Source organism: Corvus moneduloides, chromosome 8 (genome assembly GCF_009650955.1).
Source record: "Corvus moneduloides isolate bCorMon1 chromosome 8, bCorMon1.pri, whole genome shotgun sequence".
NCBI classification, from domain to species: domain Eukaryota; kingdom Metazoa; phylum Chordata; class Aves; order Passeriformes; family Corvidae; genus Corvus; species Corvus moneduloides.
Window position 1 is genome coordinate 6690491 of NC_045483.1, and position 19996 is coordinate 6710486.

The 19996-nt window shown below is 41.7% G+C and overlaps 1 protein-coding gene across 1 annotated transcript; it reads right to left on the minus strand.

Annotated features, from left to right (window-relative positions):
* Positions 1 to 14242: 14242 nt before the first annotated feature.
* KCNK18 (potassium two pore domain channel subfamily K member 18) lies at positions 14243 to 18695 on the minus strand. Its single transcript, XM_032116541.1, has 3 exons — positions 18479 to 18695; positions 17288 to 17434; positions 14243 to 15054 (listed from the first exon to the last, which is right to left on the minus strand). The coding sequence occupies exons 1-3, from the start codon at positions 18693 to 18695 to the stop codon at positions 14243 to 14245; spliced, it is 1176 nt and encodes a 391-aa protein (XP_031972432.1).
* Between the last annotated feature and the right edge of the window lie 1301 nt (positions 18696 to 19996).

Consider the following 19996-nt stretch of genomic DNA (forward strand, 5'->3'; position numbering starts at 1 on the left):
CATTATTTATTTACACAGTGCATAACATAAAGGACTTCCAGTCCTGGGCTGGGACTACAGTCTCCTTCCATACAGGAACTAACACATCAATAGGGGTTTATCAATGCTCCTTGCAACACCCCTCTATCAGACAGCACTGAGCTGAGCAGTTTGTTCCATTGCAGACTGAGCATGACCACCTAAGCCCAAACAGCATTTCTATCAACCATCCAGCAGTGCTGTGTTTGAAATGTTCACAAAAGCAGAACAATATCCTGCAGCTGGAACTTCTCCTTGTGGATATTCCACAAGCAGAACACTCTTTCTTGGTGTTTATCAAATATTGTAATTCAGCTGAATTTCTTTATGAAACAGTAATCCATTCAGTGTAAAAGGCTGACAATATTAGAAACTCTTCTGTGTGTGGTTTAGTCCTATTTGATTGCACAGATAACATGCTTCTCTTTGTCAGTTTTATATACACAACTTGTAGAGTCAGAAAGAGACCAGGGTCTGAAATATATAGAGAAGATCAATAAACAGCAACAAAGACATCTTTTAAATGTTAACATTTCCTTTCTGGGTCCTGTAAGCCTTGCCAAGAATTGCCTATGGATATATGATCTCATTTAAAGCACATTGCTTTTGTGATAGGTGTTCAAAAGGTACCTTTATGAAACAGATCTTGCTCTTTTTAAAATTTGTTTGTCCCAAAAAAATTAATTGACAAGTGTTGATTAATACTCACCAAAATAATTTGCTTGCTCTGATAGAACCCTTGAACTCTTTGTTAGTGCTTTCCAGCCAGTCCTTTCTAAGAAGAGAAGCAACATTCATTGGGCAGATAGTGAAATGAATGCTTGGGCTCATTTTCTGTACATGTGCAGTCCCCCTCTCCCTGTGTGTGTGAGCAGCCCTTCTGTTTTGTCTTGCTCTTATCTGACAATAACCACTGCCTGGGAAAGCAGGGGCTGTTGCAGCCCCAAGTCACGGAGTCACAGCCACGGCGTACACAAACGAGGACATTGACGAAGCCCAGAGTAATAAATCTGTGTCAGGAAGATGGATTTGGGTCAGTTTTCACCTCTCTGTGCAGCCCTGGATCTGCAGAGTGGCCCAAGGGGCTCAGTGCTGATGCTGCCCCGGTCCCTCTCTAGGCCCTCATTGTAAATCCGTGCTGCTTTATGCAACAGTAATTTCTGCCCGGATTTCTGCCTGAACTGATGTGAGAATTGCCCTGGAGGAGGCGGGGGGAGAGGGAAGAGGGCAGACATGGAGGACAGGGGAAGGGTATGGTGGCTGCTGTGTCTGTTCTGCATGCTCAGCCCCTGCCCTCTCTCCTCCTTGAAAAGCAAACACGGAGAAATCCCTGCAAGGTGCAGCACTGGGGAACTGCAGGGACAGCAAAAGGGGCAGCACGAGGCCACCAGCAGGGATCTGCACCCATTCTCCCTCCTCCTCTCAGGAAGGTACCCACCTGGTCTCCTCCATGGCCCGGGAATGGCACTCAGGAGCATGTCACCACTGGTTAACATCTCCTTTTCCTTCACACTTTCATCAGTGATCCCATTTGTGCTGATTGCCATTGCTGGCAGCCATTCTCTTTCCCTGTGTATTTTATTTCCTCCTGCATTCAGGGCAGGGAAAGTTCAGCATTCGGAGCAGCTTTTAGAGGGGTGGTGAGGTCGGTGTTATTCTGGGATGGGGCTGTGGTGCAGGGACTGACATTCTGTGTGTTTACATCAGATCTGCCTTGTGCAGTTATAATCAGCCATGCTACTGGGACTATAAGCTGGAATGATTCAAGTGCTGTGGCCTCTACCATTGCAACATAAATTCCACTAAAAATAGCAATAATAAGAGAAACTGGAGACATTTAAGCAGGAGTCTGGGCCAAGTGTAAACAAGGATGGAAAAGAACAAATAAAAGATTATCTGTCCTTTGAAACACCCACATTCCTGCCAATTCAAATATTGACTAGCTGCAGAATAGGAAAAATCACTGCTCGCAGTGGGATGGAAATGGCAGAGTTTGCTTCAGAATAACCCAGAAAGCAAAAATGATGCTTGGAGGCTTCCAACAAGGACCAGAGCTCTAAAGCAAGAAAAAAAAAAGGCACTGTGTGCATTGAGGAGGATATCTCAGGGATGCTTTTTCAGTGTGAAGTCTGAGTGGAGACATAAATCTCACACCCAGGATGCATTGTGGCATTTAGTGTTCATAGATTAGAATATCCTTGGTTGGAAAGGACTCATAGGGATCATCAAGTCCAACTCCTGGCACTGCACAGTGGTGACACCAGCTTTATAGAGTGGTTGTGAAAACACCCTCCTTGCTGGTTGTTTCCATGGGCATGGTGGGAAACGGATGTGGAACTGATCTGGTTGAAGAGAAGACTTGTGCATTCAGGGTATCCTTCAACCAGATCCATTTTCTTTCTCTGTTTGTAATCCTGAAATGGTAACAACTTCCCATTGAGTTCCTGAAGTGATTATCCATCTCACACCACCATGGGGTGTGCTTGGTGACATGACTTCCATGAACTCCCCTGTGTTCCATCACACCCTGAAGTCAGTACTGTTCTTGTTGTGTTAGGGTTTGTTTTGACCATTATTTTAATTGTAGTGTGATGGATGATGGTTTGGTTTGACTTTTTAAAATTTGTTGTGTGTGTCCAGTGATTTTTTTTCAACACAATAAACTTAAAATAAATCTTTCAGGCTGAGATGTTCATTTTTTTACTGCAAGAAAGGCCTGTAGAGATCAATTATAGGAACAAAGAATTAAAATCTGGCCCCTCCTCTAGTATGAATTAAATCTTATATCCTATGGTGAGCAAAAAGCATATTAGACTTTGCCACAGTTCTCAAAGGCATTATTCCCACACTACAGTGGATGAGGGCAAATAAAGCCAAGAGAGCTGTAATTTGCTTTAAGTCATTCATCCAAACTGATGCAAAATAAAAAGCAGAGCGTAAAATGTCCTGTTCTAGATCAGTTTCTCTTGCCATCAGCCAGTGCTTCCCCTGCTGGCATGCAGAGCAATGTGGGCAGTGGTTTTACCCTTCTTGGCCCTCCCTGCACACGAACAAGGATTGCAAAGGTCTCCGTTTTCACTGACTGCCTCCCACATGGGTTTGGGTGGGCCTGGCTTTGGAACTGACACTTTGTCACCTCCTCTGTCCCTGCTTTGGGCAGTGATCTCCAGGTTCCACTGCAGGAAGCTCTTTTTCACCTCCTGAGGAACAGAAGAGGAATTGGAGAGAGGCAGGAGGAACAGCAGCACTGTGGAGTCAGCAGACCCAGCTGCTGGTTCTGGCTCTGGCCCTGAGCTGCTGTATGGCTCTAAATCTTCTGTGCCTCAGTTTGCCCATTCATATGGCCATGATTAAGAAATTTCAGATTTTTCAATACTTCCTATATATTTTTTTGTCTAAAAGGAATGTTAAAATAAGAACTGATCGAGGATCATCTTAAAATCTATGCTCTCTCTATGCATAAAAATGTAGGGCTTCACATCGAATTATTTTTATGGCCTTTGTTTGCTTTAAAACCAATAACAGATCGACTATTCTGTGTATTTTGTTATTCTTTCCTTCCTAATAACTTCATTCGTATGCTCCTTCTTTTAAAGTCTCCAACTAGCAATCCTACTGTTCCTGTGTAAAAAACTTGTTCCTAATGTTGCATAGAATTTTCTAAGTCATTCTCTGGTTACCAAGGCAGACGAACCCTAATGAACAAATGGGAAGATTTGACGCCACCTCAGCCGTGCCATCTGGTGGCACTGGGCCTCCCGAAGGAAGGAGGTCTGCTTGCACCATCTAGTGGCTTCAGGTAAGCGAGCCGAAGGGATTTTCTATTCCCAGCCCACATCCCCAGCAAGCCTGAATAAGAAAAATACAGACGAGGCATTTGCAATTTCAGGTAACTCTAAGTGAACACAGGAAATGCAAAAAGCAAACTTACCTCCGGGGAAAAAAATGAGAATTTTCTACTAATCAGTTCTTTTCCCCCACACCCATTTTCATTTACCATTACCACCATTCAAAGCACAAGAAAGCAGAATCCTTAAGAAGTAAAATAAGGAGGAGAGTTCTTCCACAACAATACAAAAGAAGGCATCTGTCCAATCTAACTTCCCAGGGTCGATATTTTGTGAAGGTCAGACTGTGATCATTATCACACATCCTTCCTTTAGCAGCTGCTTAAGAACAGCTTTGCTTTCCTCCAAAGAGAAGTAGAGCTGTGGAAGCAAAGCTACAGAGAGTATCTCATCACTCTTTTTAAGTGAATGTAAAGAAAGACATCTCCAAAGACTTTAGAAGTACAACTGGAACAACAGGAGCTGCGTTATTCAGGGATAGAGTCACATTAAAACTCCTTGGTTTTCCATTGAAGAAAATAAGAGTTTTGCAGTTGTTGTCAATCACTCTGAGTTTGGGAATTTACCTGAGCTAAGCAAACAGCACCTTGCTCTCTCACCATGGAGACCCATGGACATGTCAGAGGATGGAAAGCCTCCAGGAAGAGAGAGTCCCAGGTTGTGTTTAATGGATGCCTATAGACTTCTTCAAACACAAATGATTCATCCCTCAAGACAGCATAATAAATGTAGGAAGTAGAACACTTCATTATGAAACACATGACCTGCTAAACGACCTGGACAGAATTCTTTGTAAATGGTATCCTTCACTCAGAGTAGCCTTTGAGTCATGTTCGAACATAAATACACAGTGCCTTGGAAAGACTTTCTAGGAATTTAAGCCCTTGCTGTTTGCCATAAAGTGTTTTTAGGGTCCTTCTGAAGAGAGAGGGCCCTACATCTTGCAGAAGCAACAGGAGCCTATTTGGTTTAAAAGGTTCTGGGACTTTAAGAGAACTTGAGCTCAACTGAACAATTTTTTATGCATATTGCTTTCCACTCGTAAATACAAATTTAACTTCCCTTCACTCACTGTGTTCTCTGGGACTAAAAATTACATTTAAAAAGGCAAATAGTCCAGAGAGGTTATCCCTATGTTAACCTTGCAGAAAGGAGCAGGTGTGTATTCTCCAGACTGCAGGGACCCAGAGACCCGTCTGTGGAGCTAAAAGAATGAAAGGATGCATCTTGCTTTGCTGTCACCAGAGATCCACATAGGCCTGCAGAAGTGAGGGGAGTGCCATCCTTTGTCCAGGGGTTCATCTCTCTCCCAGGTTTGACCATTATAACCTATCAGACCACGTGTGCATTGCCCATCTCACTCTCAGACATTATAATCTGCTTTGCTTTGATTTTTCTTTCTTTTTCATTAAATCAGGTTGCTTCAAGCCCTTCTTGCTACGAAGTTCTCTTTCAGCTAAACTTCTTTCTGTACATTTTTGACAAATACTTCAGGGAGTGAGCCAAGAAAGCTCTGAAATGAAGCATCTCCTTTAAGGGTCTATCAGGGTCTCAGTCCCTTCTCAACAATAACAAGCATTCAAGTGTGGTTGCTTTTCTGACTGATCTCTTTCCTGCACCTGTTCCAGCTTAGTTCTAAGGCAGCTGTTGCCTGTGAACAAGTGATGCTTGTGGACTCCTGAGTACAGATTTTCTTACCATAAATCACTTAATCTTGGCAATATAGTAATATGACTATAAACACTCCTATGTAAGTACTTCTCTGGCACACAGGCCTTCTAGTTCAGTCTCATAAACTGTGCCGATGATTTGCAATTTTGCAAATTTCTCACATCTTTCTTTCCCCACTCTAGAGGGAGAAAAAGTGTTTTCCTCGATCTGTGCTTGTCGAATTCTTGCTGTGCTGGATTACACCACTCTTCCAGCTTTCCAGGCAGCTTCAAGCACCTTGAACGAGAGCTATCTATCATCATGAAAGCTAAATTAATGTCCAAAGGCTGACAAACTCATGCTTTCCTCAGTATTATCCAAGAGATTAATGTAGAGATCAGTAAAGATATTTCTAAACACTAAAACCCAAAGCCAATGCATTGGTTGGGCATTCACTGACTGACTGGCCAGGTCAAGTGTCCATGAGCTGGAAGTGAACTTCACCGTGGGATGAGGTGGCACAGCTGGTGCAGGACAGATGGGCAATGCAGACACTTTCCGTGTCATGAAATTTCATGGTGTTGTGGGAGATTTCTGCATTCACAGCTCCTATTTCACCACATTTCTTCTTTTTTGAAATTCACCGCAGCTGCTTCACAGATCTCCTCAGTCACCCAGTGACACATATTTGTGCACATGCCATGAGGAGTTTCTCTTTCTTGCTCAGCCAGCACAGGCAGGAAGTGAGAAGGGCTGCGTTAGTCTCAGAGATGCAGCCAGCAGCAGGCAGGCAGCAAGAAACTCTCAGATAAACAGTGATTTAAAGTCCTTATCTAAGATGCTCCAAGGAACTGCCATAACAAAAATAATAAACTCCAGAAATAATAATTATTAACAGAATTCAAGGAGCCTGACCCCGATCCCATGCTGGGTTTATAATTTCATGATTTTTTCTGACTTCGACAGAGCTGCTTCCCTCTGAAACTGCTGAAAGTGTAATCAGAGTCAGGGACCAAATCTTTCGGCCTCCTTATTTATAATTGAGCTGCTCTGAAAGGTTGTATAGCCACTTGCTGATGCCATTCAGACTAAAAAGCAGGTGAGATTTTTAGATCAAAGCAGCATTTGCCAAAGTCAGCCACTTCAAATCCTTCTGTGTGAAGTGGTAGGCTGCAGAATTTTACAGGAACAGGCTCCCTCATGGCTTTTTATGGCACCTTTTCCAAACAGTAGAAATGCTGAGAACAGTTTCTAGTGTGGTTTCCTGTTCCCATCAGTAAGAGCTTATAATTGAACAAATAAAATACCTGACTTTAAAAACACTGGACTTCAATTAAGCTCAAGTCAAAGTTTTTATTGGAACATCATCTCTAAAATCTGTTTTAAGGACACCTGGAGACTGAGTTTAGTGACTACCTTAGTTGCTGTGTTTACAGGGCTGTTATTATTGATGCTGCTGCTTTCCTGTTTTCTTTTAATGGAAAACAAGACCAACAGAGGGAATATATCCATGCTTCTCCAAGGAAGAAGTTAATCTCTGACCCGTGGCAGGGTGAGCCTTGGTGTCCTGGGGAACATGTCACACTTCTCAGGCTCTGCCAGAGTATCCAGGGACATGCTGGATCCAGATGGGAACTGAGACAGGGAGTTCTGTTCAAAGCCTGTGACAATGGCAAACATAGCCACAAAAAAAAGTAATTAATAACCACATGACTGCTTAATGTAGGTATAAGACACATCTTAGTGTTTGTCTGGTTTTGACCAAGAAGAACTTGGATTTATTGAGAAATTTCCCTGTCTCCACAGTCTGGACTCATGTCCTGATTTCAGGTCAGTGTTGCTGGCCTGGAGAAAAACCTTTATCTAGCCCTTTCAAGAGAAAAAAAAGACAAGTAATCAGTAATTTAGGCAGTTTTGTGTAGGAAAAAACCTTCCCATGCTAGGACAGTTTAGGCATGAAATGGCTCTTCCAAAACCAGAATCAAAGTGATTAATGGCTAAACGTATTCAATTTGTCACTTCTCTCCAAACCTGACTTTTCTAAAGCATGGTGAGCTTTGCCACAGATCTCAAGAAGATCAGAATTCAGCCCTCTCCTTCTTAAATAGCATTTATAAGTGGCTTTCTTAGAAAGCAAACACACGTACACATGCCAGTCCTTAACCTCTTCGAGCACGAGAAGTGTTCATTTCCTTGGCAGAGAAAATTGCTGTAAAAACCCTTTGGCACTGTAACTTTTCTTGCAGGGGAGGTATAAAAGAGGTGCTCTTGGCTGTCAAATGTTAGTCCAAGCATTCACTATTTACAGACCCGTTCAGAAAGTGAGACTTCTTAGTCTGATTAGACAGAAAATTATGTCCTGCTCTTAAACTCCAAGGAAAATTCATGAGCCTCCCTTTGCTCTCTTATTTCCTCTTCCCAGGGAGTACAAGGCTACCTTATAATAAGAGTATTTAAACTGTTTGAGAAATGTTTTTTTATCAAGAATACCACCTATTTCTTTGTCTGAAGTAGATCACACCAGTGTTTGGTGTTCTCCTGGGAGATATGGAAAAGCTTGGAATGAGCCTTGGAGAAGCCAGTCGTCTTTCACCAGCAGTGTGACCGGACATGTCTCTGTGTGAGAAGCTGGAGTTGCAGTGACAGCATGGGAGGATCACAAAGAGCTTTGTCTTTCAGGTCTTTCCCTTCTTACTCACATGAATGGCTCATCTCACAGAGTCATTCACAGGTGGAATTGTTAAAGCCTTTCCAGAAGCTCTCTGTTGACCATCAACACTTTGCGGTTCAGCCAAAAATCCCACTGTACACTCAGATTTGCTTTGAAAACACTTACAACTTTTAGCTGGCAAGTGTATTTGGAAAACTGTCCATTAAGCATCAGTGAAATCTAGGTAGTCAGTGCTCTCCTGAGAGTTTTGATGGTTGTGTGAGAGAAAAAAAGCCTAAAACCATGTGTATTATCAAGCTGGTGAGCAGAAGGTATAATAGATAACTGAATTCCCCGAACTCTCAAATTCCTTTAGGAGCAACATCTTCTATTACTTGCCAAGAAAAGTATAAAATGAGGAAAATATTAGAAAGTGAGTGTCTTATACCCACAGTCAGAACCCCAGCCTCCAGCTCTAGTAATGTTTCTCAAATCTTTTTGCCACGTGTGACAAAAGGCAGCAAAGGGGTGGCTCTCCCCCACAGGGCACAGATCAGAGAGCACGATGACAGTCTGCAGTGCACAGCAGATCAAGGAACTCTCTTCCAGCAGCACATCAAGTACATTGGCAATTTTATATGCTGGTTTTGTGGTGTTCTCTCAGTCAGTTTCCCTGTTCACACAGGACTCTGTGGAAGCAGATAACGTAATGAATCAATGTTGTTAGACAGCATCATTACCCTGATTTCTCATCAGTAGATGCTTAACACAGCACTTCATTTTTCACTGTCAAATTTCTACTCTTTTCTTCTTGCTTTGCTTTCCTTTCTCTTCTTGCCCATTGCTTTCCATTTCTTCTGGACTTTGGTGCACCCTGAAAATGCACAGACATAAAGTTTTATGCACAAAACCAGTGTTGGAAGGATTCTGTCTCTGGCCAGACACTGAGAGCTTCATCACTTTGAAAAAGCCTGAACTAACCTCAAAAGAACTACATTTTATCTACTCAGACACTGAATTTTTAACTCAAAGGGAAAAAAAAAAAAAAGAAGAAAAAAGCTCAGATTCACATGCAAACTCGTAAGCACACAAGCCAACTAACATTTGTTCAAGCACTTCCTAAGACTCTCTAACAAAAACCACGTGCAGAAAATTGGTTATTGGCACGTACAAGCAATACATTCATGGACTTCATTGCTCATGAAGGTTTGCACTTAGACCTCAGGCTGCTATCCTAAAAATAGTGGCTTCATATATGAGAGACCTGCTGTCTTCACATAGCTGGGATTTGCTGTACGAGTGCTGGAGCAAATCCCTCATATTCCTGCCACTATCTGTGCCTGTGTACTTTAACAATAAATTGAAATTTATCCTGAGCAAGCTGATCTCCCTTGCTCTGTGTGTAAACGCAGGCTGCCACGTCGGATGGCTTGAAAAATATTTATTCTACCTTATATGTGGTGCAAAAGGTAAGGAAGAAAGGGAAATACAGCCCAGCTAAATACTTTAAGTTGGTCTTAGAACATAGCATGTCCTGGCAGAACATGCTGAATACAGCCTGTGGAGTTGCTTAATAACAGTAATAATAACAAAAAAATAATAATAAGATATTGCTGTTACTTATATATGAGAAAAATACATTTTCAAAAAGTGTTTAATTTATGAAAGCCAGGTAAAATGATAAGAGCCATCCTTCTGGGTTCACAAAACATTCATATTGCATGCAACAGCCACACATGCTGCATTTGATGCTCCCTGTGGTCTGGAAATTAGGATCACAAGGTATGCTGGGAACCTGGAAGCAAAGAGGACTGCAGGGACTGCTCTCAGCTGGAGTCCCAGCCTTTGCCTCTGCTGAGCCCGCCACCCCACATGCAATTAGCATTCATTATATGGCAGTGTTTTTATGATGTGGGTGCATCTCCAACTGGAACAAGTTGAAAAAGCATGAAAACCATCAAAGTGTTATCAGATGTTATTAGCATTGAGCCCACTAAAATCTGGAGTACATCTGAACTACTGGCACACAGATGACAAGTCCTACATCTCATTAAGAATTTCCTGAGTCCTCAGATGTTCTGCTCATGCAAAAGATGCTTGTGAATGAAATGTCATTCTTTGAATGACAAAGCAGAGTCTAAGAGGAATATTTTAGAGGGTTTCATTAATGGCTTTTCAGTCCAGACCCTCTATCTTCTTTCTGCCACTGTTTTATCTCTCAGGAGGATTTCTTGCACAGACTTTCTGCCCTCCTGTGGCTGCTGATGGTGAGACCTGTGCTGGAGCCCCTCATCCAGCTGTGCTGGTTTAAGAAGGGCTCTCCAACCAGGCTGGCTGCACAAACCTTCCCAAGCCAGAGGCACCAGCCCTCACTATATTTTCAGTCTCAAGCATCTCTTCACCATATTTATGTCTACACAGAAAACGGCTTTTTCCTCTGCCGCTGCTGTCATTTTCTCCCTCTAACCCTTCTGCCCAAAGATTATTTTGCCCTCCTTCCACTCATTCCTCCATGGTTCTCCCTGTGAGTCACACACCAGGAATACCCTCCTCTCTGCTCCTAAGTGCTCGTGACAGCTGCCATCTTGGCCCAATCAAGGGTGATTGATCCAGCATCCTTCAGCGTCAAGTGCATTTGATCTGTAAAGCTCTCCAGCTGGGGCTGTAATAACTCATATCCGCTGTGGGTTACACATCAAGCAGCTCTTTCCCCATCAGTCACGTCTTTCCTGATAGAAGAGTTCTTCAATGAAGCACTTCACATCTAATCCACCATCTCATGCAGATCGTGATGGGAAAAATTTATGAAAAGCAATATTTTGTGCTGCTTTGAAGCAAACAAAGCTGAGCTCCATGTCAATTTTGCTGAAAAAAACTTCTGTGGACAGAGACTGTGAATTCTTCCAGGATTTAGTCCATGATAAGAACAGTCAAATCATAAATATTTATGCCTGGGGCTCACTAAATGAGCCATTACTCACTACTTTGTTTCATTTTCATTAACTCTGTGGCTATATTTACTGCATTTACATTCAGATCCTGCTATGCAGTGTGAACTGCTGCTGTCACTGTCAGCCCAAGGCTCTGACATCTGGAAACAGGCTCCCAGCTCAGAGAGTAAGAGAATCAGGGCCAGATATTCCTGTTTGTGGGGGATCACTATTTCAGTGCACCTGAACAGAAGACATAAATACCTTTTCATACCTGACAATGCAATGTGTGCCCACCTCCCCACCCTCCTTTAGTTTCACCACACAAGCAAAATGACCACATTACTTTTACTGCAGGCTGGTTGTGTTGTGCTGCCTAAATCACAATGTTGGGTGATACGTTTTGCACAATCAGACTGGACTGGTTTGTCTAGCTGGCTCACAAATATGAAACTAAATATCTATTCAGGCATTAGATTTGCCGAGTGTTTTTTATCTCTATAACAATATGTTCTACACATAACAGGCATGGAAATAAGGCCAGAATAGGATGGACAGAACACTTTCTGAGAGACAGCAGGTTGCAAAGGAAGAAAACAGGGGCAGCAAAGTCTGTAGAGAGGCACCTCCTCATCTCTCAATTCAGAACTCAGTGATTATTGAGCCAGAATTGTTATCTTTGGATTTAGTTGTTTTTAAAGCTTTTCTTTCATGGTTTTGTCTCATCTCTCATTGATCTAATGGGAACTTTTAATTGCCACATCCTCCCATGACAAGAAGTATCTACGGCTTAATTACATGTTGTGTGAAGCACCATTTTCTCTTCTTTCTGTTTCTTTTCTTAAGCCTGTCACATGTGGGATTCATTTGGCAGCCCAAGCTCTCATAATGAGAGATGTCTGAAAATCATTCCATCACTCCTTGTTTCCCTTCTCTGTGCCCTTGTAACATTACACATCCCTCCATCAGTCTCTCACCTCTTTCCAGGCTAGAGAGCTACTGTACGTGTCTTGTATGGAATTTGTTCCCTATTTTGCTCATCCTTTACCCTGGGCTATAAAATTTTTTACAAATTTACATATCCTTTGGGAGGTGAAGAACCAGAGCTGTGCATTACACTCAACGGTCAGGTGCATTATTGGTTTATAGAGGGTAATGGTGATGTGATTTGTTCCCTCCTTCAAAAAAATCCGATTTTATCCCCCTTAATTGACAGGTTCTATAGGAAAAAAAGCTGTTTATTGCCATCACTAGGCCATAACTAGAATGATTTGGTGCAGAATCCTTATTGCAAAACCAGCCAAAATTCCCTAAATCCATAAAATAAATGGCAACATATTAAGGTACTGTGCCAATGAGAAATCTATAGGGCATAAATTCAGGATTAACTGCTCTCCACAAATGACATCCCACAAATGATATGAGAGAAACAAATTAAATTATACAAAGACCAGTGGTTAAAAATGCTGACATGTTTAGAATATCACAAGGAAAACCTTGGGAGACAGGAAGTGCAGTTATCTGATCCAAAGCCCATCATATCATCCAAGACCTTTCACTGATTTCTGAAAACTTTGACATGGTACCAAAGTTCTGCACCGATTTTAATCTGAAGACATAAAATTAAGTAATATGAGAGTAGCAATACGAATGGAGGGACTTTCTATGTAAAGCCAAAATCACAGCAAACATGACAGAGTTAACTGAAGTTTCTTCCAGCTTCTGTAGTTTTTATTTTTATTCTTATAAAACACTTTTCTATATGCTATCAGTCATTATATGTCTTGCATATCATCAATGCTTAATTGCATCTAATTATTAAGGACTGAATACATAGTGCCACATACTTGGAGTGCAACAGACATAAGGTGGTATGTAAATACTCTGAAAATCTCAGCTCCAACAGGTAAACTTGTTAATGGAAGGTATTTTACATTCTGTCATAATCAAGCATTTTTTTATTATTTAGAGATGTTTGCATTTATTGGGCATGCATATCATCTATGAATTAAAAGGCGGTTAATCAAAGTCAGTGGTTTCTTTTATACTAATTATATATTTTTATTCTTAATTATTGTTTTTAATGAAAAGCTATTATTGACAGTTCAAATTATTAATAATATAAGCAAAATCTTGAAGAAACAACAATATTCTCATCTTAACATGCTCCACAGTTATATAACTACAGGATCCTCTCCACATCCCAGTGAAACAGTTGGGCTTTTCCTTCTACAGGCGGGTCAAGGAGCTCCCAGAAGTCCAGCAGTCTGTGCAGAGTGAGATGTGGATGAGGAGTGGGGACTTCTGGGGTTGGTGTTCAACACTTGCTCCTTTTGCAGCAAAGACATGGAGTGTCACTCCAGGGCTGTAACCACTCCAGGTTTGCTCTGTGCCTTCCCCAAATGCCACCAAGGAGCAGAGCTTGCCATGAGCGCCTCAGTAGCTGGACACCATGGGACACACATTGACTCCAGGCTGAGTACAGACATGATAAATCATGATGGAACAGGAGTGGTTTCAGCCCTGAACAGACGAGGAGTTCTCTGATTGGTTTCTGGACAGGTGACAGAGGAAGGTGGAAAAATGTGGAGTCCTTCCTTTCCACTGAAGCTTTCCCTAGCCTGTGCAAGGTGTGATGTTTGCCGTACACAGCAGCTGGATCCATGCCTCTCCTCCCCAGCTCTCTCTGATGATGAGCAGATGGCAGCAGCAAGGTGTCACAGATCAGGACAGACAGCCACAACCCTGGCTGCAGAGAAGGGGGCAGGACAGGACCTGCCAGGTGAGCTGGGCCTTGCTTGAACAAGTACTGAAGGCAAAATTCCTGAATTGGCTTGCTGTGGGAGCAGGGGACAGAAAGGCTGCAGAAAGTCAGAACTTTGCAAAACATGTCAGGGAGAACTGGCAGGGAGAGCCTTCATCTTCTTCATCATGCAGCATCTTTGCTTATTTAGGAGAAGGGACTCCTTTGGAAAGTAGTCCCTGGAGATGACTTCACCAAGTGCCTCCAGAGGCATTCAGCCATTTCACAGTCATTTCTCAGAGAAAATCAGATGGCACCTGGCAGCCCAAGGCAGAAATACACAGAAACAGTTTCATCTCATTGCAGTGGCCAGTGCAGACAAGTGAAGGAGAAATGACTGCTCTTATTTTGGATATATCTTCTTTGATGGCATCTTTTTCTCTGCACAAAATGAAATCACCTTTTTATACAGAACAATTAAGCGGTCTTGGCCCAGCTTAAAAGCAATGAAGACAATTTCCATGCCTATCATAATGTAGAGGGAAAAAAACAAGAAAAACTTGGGATGTTCTAGTTTTGTGTCTCCAAATCCAATAGTGGTCAAAGTGATAAAGCAGAAATAAAAGGCTTCCTGAAAATCCATATTTCTTTCCCAGTTTGGAAGAATAGCAGCTGCACAGGAGATGTACACGAAGATAACAAGCACCATCAATACAATGGGCACATCTAATTTTTCCAACTCTTTCCCTATCTTGTCAAAATTCTCGATTACTCTGGACACCGTCTTTCCCCTGGCTAGTTCAGGACATGAACTCCATCTCTCCATGGTTTTATTTCTTGCTTGTTGTGTGTTTTCATTCTCCCTGGCAATTAACATTTCAAAAAGTTCCACGTTGCGATATTTGACCGGCCTCCGTTTCATACCTGACTGACTTCTCAGCACTTCCATAATCGTCTGGGGCTCATTGATGACTATTTTAGACTGTGCCCTGGATTTCAGTTCACTCCTTTTGCTACACGTGGATCCAGAACAGAGTTTAGAGGCCTGAATTTTGGACTGTACTTTCCTGAACTCGTTGTAAGACTTGGATAAGACAGTGGCAAGGATGTCTCCCATGTCTGTCAGGACCAAGAACATCAGAGGGATCCCAAAAAAAGCATACAACATGCAGAGATATTTCCCAATCCGTGTCACAGGATAGGTATTACCATAACCTTGAACAAGAACAAGAAGAGGAAGAGAAGGGAAGGAGAGAGAGATGTGATACATAAAATGGTAGCAGAAGATTTCCCTTAATCCAATTTGGGTATTTATATTTCCTTCCTCTAACACGTTGGATGTGAAACTTCAATTCTAAGTCAGTGCTTTTCCTTTATAGTGGGAGAAAACACTGGTGTTATAGTAACTGTATTAAATGTTAATAGCTGTTTTTCTCCTCGTCCTTCAGAAGACATTGAGTATTTCTTCTCTCCCTTCAAAACCACTGCTCTTTTCTAGATGAGCTTCTAGGCCAAGTACTTAGCCTGTAAGATTATCAGCTCATATGCTGAGGTATGTTCTCCTTCATTTTCTTCATCCATTCATGTTTTCCACTTGTGGCTGCCACAGGCTTTGGTCTGAACCCAAGCTCAGTCCCTGCTTTGCTGTGAGGCACTGAAATACTATTTATTCTTGGTCACTGTTCCCCACAGGCTAACTGAGAATGCTAATCTTTACTGTTGAAGCAATTGGGAAAGATTATTGTAGTTATTGCACAGAGTGATTTTATTTACTCTTTTTTAAATTGATTTCAGTAAAAATAACTTGTGCGGTTTCAAGGCTTAAAACTTATGCTGAGCTTAAATTTAGCTATCTAGAAATCTATCCTAGCTTAGCCACTAGGGAGCTTCCCTGGACAGGGAAGAGATGGCAGTTCTGACCATCAAACTTCAGAGTAGATGCCTCAGTTCTCCCAGACAACTCAAGGTAGATAATTTGATTCTATCCTGAGGTGATTTATCGGTTCCTAATACTGGAAATAACAAATCCACTGCAATGGAAATAGCCACCTACTCCATCTACAAGCTGCAAATATTCCAGGCTTTCTATTGATCCCAAAACTCAGGTCAAAACTGAAGAAGATGCATTAATACTCAGTGCTCTGAAGGCAAAAAGTACTAGCAGTTTAGAAATAAATAAGTTGGGTCAGTGTGTATGGGGATATTTATCAAGTCCCATGGTAAAGGAGGTGGGTAAATACACCCAGGGAAGACATTTCCAACAATATGCTTTTTCATCAGTTTGCTGAAGTCAAAGCTTTCTGATAAAACATCCCCTTTCAAAAGATCCTGGCTGCTATGTTTGTCCCAGGAAATATTCATAAGGCTGAGGATTCTGGTCACATCCCCAGTGTGTCTCTGACCACCCAGACTTCTCTCTTCAAACTGCAAGAAGCTGAGTTTGAACAGTCATCTAAGACATGAGAGTCTGAGGTTCGAGCTGTGACACAGCACACAAGAGCACTGAGTACATCAGCTCTCACACTGTTCCTTGTAGAGGATAAGCTCTTGTTTAAGGTTCAGTTTTTCTTTTACTGTAAGATGCAGACCCATGCTGGGATCTTGACCATATCCTAATGCAGTGAAGAACTGTTTTTGCAATTTGATACAATGCTGTGGGAATATTTCCCATCCAGGTTTGATTATGACAAATTTGGATAGACAGTCCCTGTACTTGCCAGCATTTGAGAAAGATTAACAAAGGGATAAAAGTAGCTTTGGGATTGAGCATGAGGAGTTGTATTTAGCAATGCAGAGGGAGCCAAAATCAGAGCAAATGTTTCTATTTGATCTAGGTCCTCCTTTGAAATATGAAGTCAGAATGAAAGATTTCAGAGATGTGACTTAAACACTATCACGTGCTGTTAACCCAGAGAAATGTGAACACCACCATGGTTAATTACAGAGCCACAGATTAACAGAGCTAAATTAGACATAAGTAACTGAGAAGCAATTGAAAAAACAATATATGCATTATGAATTACTTTTTCCAGAGAAGAAAACATTACCCAAGAAGACACACAACAATGAGAAGGATAAGGTTTGACTGAGTAATTGAGCTCTCTTTTTGGTCCAATAATTCTGTGCACATCATATGTGAATACATATTACAGTATATATGTAATGATGCAGTTAATTAGTGTGTACCATCACTAGTTACCAAATTATCACTTGTTTCTGTGACTCAGCTATGTCTCTGCAGTCTGTGTTTGCAGAACTGCTTGGAGACTCATCACCAATACTCAGGAGAAAAATTCAAGGGGATTTGAGCTTTGGGTTTAGAAGGGGTGTTTTTGTTTGTTTGTTTGTTTGTTTGTTTAGGGTGGTTTTAATTCCATGGAAGAAATGCATTAGAGAAAGCAGCAATCTGAATTGATTCTGAAGGGTGTTACTTTACCTCCGTACTTACCCACAGTGGTGAATACTGTGCAGCAAAAAAAGAGAGACCCAAAGAAATTCCATCTGTCTTCTGGACTGATAAACCAGACTGGGTCAGCTGTGTTGAAAAGCTCACGGATGTCATTCTTATATATTTTCTCGTTTTCCGTCACGTTATCTGTCACAGTCACAGCAGGAGGCATAGTGAGTGTTTGCAGACCACCACTCGGAGCAGTCAGCCTGTTACTCTAGTGAAATTTACTCCAGCTGAAGACTTCTTCATATTCTCTCAAAAGATAAAAATACCCACCTTCTCACCCTCCCCTTTCAAGCCCCTCACCCCCACCTCTGAAGAAATCAGGTGGGTTCAGTGGCTTCGGTGAATAAAGAAACAAGGAACAAATAAACATAATTATAAAGAAGTAGGGCAAGAAGATTGAATAATCAGCTTCCAGCTTGAATGTCCTGTTTCATTTTAGAATTCCCAGGAGATTAGTCTTCTTTTGACCCAGAGACATTAAGAAATGTGGGGTCAACAGCAGGGAACCGACATGAACCACTTGCATCTCACTGCCCAGTGCCCTGCTGTGAATCCGAGAGCTGCAACCCTTATTCCTCCTCCCCATGGCTGAGCCTTGCTTGAAAAGATATTATTTACAGAGTTAATTTCCCAAAACTGGTCATTGTGTCAGCACAGCTACCTGAGTGAAGCCTATGTACAAGCCCCATCACAAATCCAGGAGGATTTCTAGCCGTTCTCTTCTCCTCTACCCTCTCCATCAGCATCACTGGGTCTGGGGTGCAGAATGGCTCCTGTCCCCCTTCTGAGCATCCCATCACCAGAGGGCTGGTAGGGAAGCTCAGAGCAGGGAAGAGGGAACTGGAGAAACTTTCTGAGAGAGGATTCAGCCCCCAGCAAACTGAAGGAAATACCACAGGAATCTCAGCTTCTTGTTAAGAACCTGAGGTAACCTGGGCAAAAGGGAGAACACAGGAAAGTCATTCCAGGCAGAAGCACAGGGGCTGGGGAAGCTTGCAGCCAAAAATCACAGCTAAGGAAGAAAACAGCAGTCATTAGCTAGGCAGAGAGAAAATCCTGTTTGCAGGGTCAGCTGTTAGTATTTTGAAGAATGTCTTCAAAAGCAAAAAAAATCTCCTTCAAAAAGCAAGATAATGAGTATCTCCCTGTATGGTTAAGACATTTTGAAATTCCAGTACATACCTGATAACTTTCTGGCGAGGCAGGTCAGATTCTGCAGAAATGTTATATATTCTTCACTTAAAGTCACCTCCCGGTTACCTTCAATGTGGGAAAACATGAGAGCCCCAAGAAAAGCATAGATGACAAGAGATAGAATAAAGCAGGCATGAGGAAACACTGCCCAAAATATTTTTTTACATGTCATTTTATGTCGCAGAGGCTGTGATGTTGTTGCCATCCTAAGTTCACTTTTTTGTTTTAATATATAATTTTGTGGAGAAGACACAGCTTTTAGAAAGAAGAATGAGGATGTAAAAGCTTTTGCAGCCAAGAAAAGCTTCTCCTATGAAAACAAGGGTTGTTCTGCCTCAGGCTTTCAGATCACATGTCTTTATAAGTGACGATTGCACTACAGTCCCCACGGAAAAGGAGCACAACTAATCAAGCCCTGAAATACTTCTCAGTTGACGCCATGCCACTCTATCCCTGAATTATTATTGATCAGCCAGCACTGTAATGCACATGGATTACCAGCTCTTATCAGCTTCCACTGGAGCCAACTCGTGCTTAAAGTTTCTTTTCCTGAACAACAGTTTCCCATTCATAGAGCAGAAACACTTCCAGCTCCCAGGAGGGAAAATGTGTACTGTAAGGGATGGAGTTCTTTAAAGATTTCTCCCAGAAACAAACAGGGAAATTTAAAATTAATCAAAAGAAGGAGATGGCACTAATTGTAACCCCTGGGCAGACTATGGAACAATTAATTTCTCCTTCAGAGGGCTTAAAGAATCTCTGTGAAATCTTTGCAGAGAAGGTCTTTTGAATTTTAAATTCTTTTTCTCCCAAGCAAAAATAAAATAAAAAAGAGTCAAGAAGGTTTTGCCTAATTCTTACTTGAATAAAATAAACTCTTCCTATATTAATGGAGGTTTCAATCATGAAATTCCCACTGACCTTAGTAAGTAAGAACTGCGAGATTCTGTTCTGGGTTAGTGATCTTTGCAAACTATATCCAACTTTAAAAATAAAGCCTTTCTTTTCATCCATCCCTCTAAAACACTCAGAGCAACAAGCAGTTTCACTGCCCTTTGCAATGTTTGTAGTGGTAGTAAGGGGAGTTGGACCTTACAGAAAGAGGCATTAAATATTTCATCTCCATCTTTCATTAAAAATTGAAACACTCTTGTGCAGCCAAGACCGACTGAGCTGTATATATGGAACATGTCCACATGTCCACACAGAAATCCTACATGGTTACAATGATTTCTTCTAGGTCAAACTCTCAGCAAACTGGATCAGAAGATAGTTTATGTTCAGCAGTGTGTGAGTCTCCACTATAAAAAAGAGGCTTTCAGGGCTAAGACAAAAATAAACCTGCTTGCTTGCTACTTTTCTGGTTATCTGTCTCCTTGGCTTAGTCTTGCTTTTTGGCAACAGATTTATAAATCCTCTTATTGCAGCCAATCTCTTTTATTTTTTTTCCCCCGTTGACCTGAAACACAGGGTTAAAAACTGCTGCTGTTCATAATTAGTCAAAAG

Coding starts and splice junctions, on each gene's coding strand:
- KCNK18 (XM_032116541.1), bottom strand. CDS start 18,695: ATGGCAACAACATCACAGCCTCTGCGACATAAAATGACATGTAAAAAA. Junction 17,435..18,478: donor CCTCGCCAGAAAGTTATCAG/GTATGTACTGGA, acceptor TGACTGTGACAG/ATAACGTGACGGAAAACGAG. Junction 15,055..17,287: donor CACAGTATTCACCACTGTGG/GTAAGTACGGAG, acceptor TTCTTGTTCAAG/GTTATGGTAATACCTATCCT.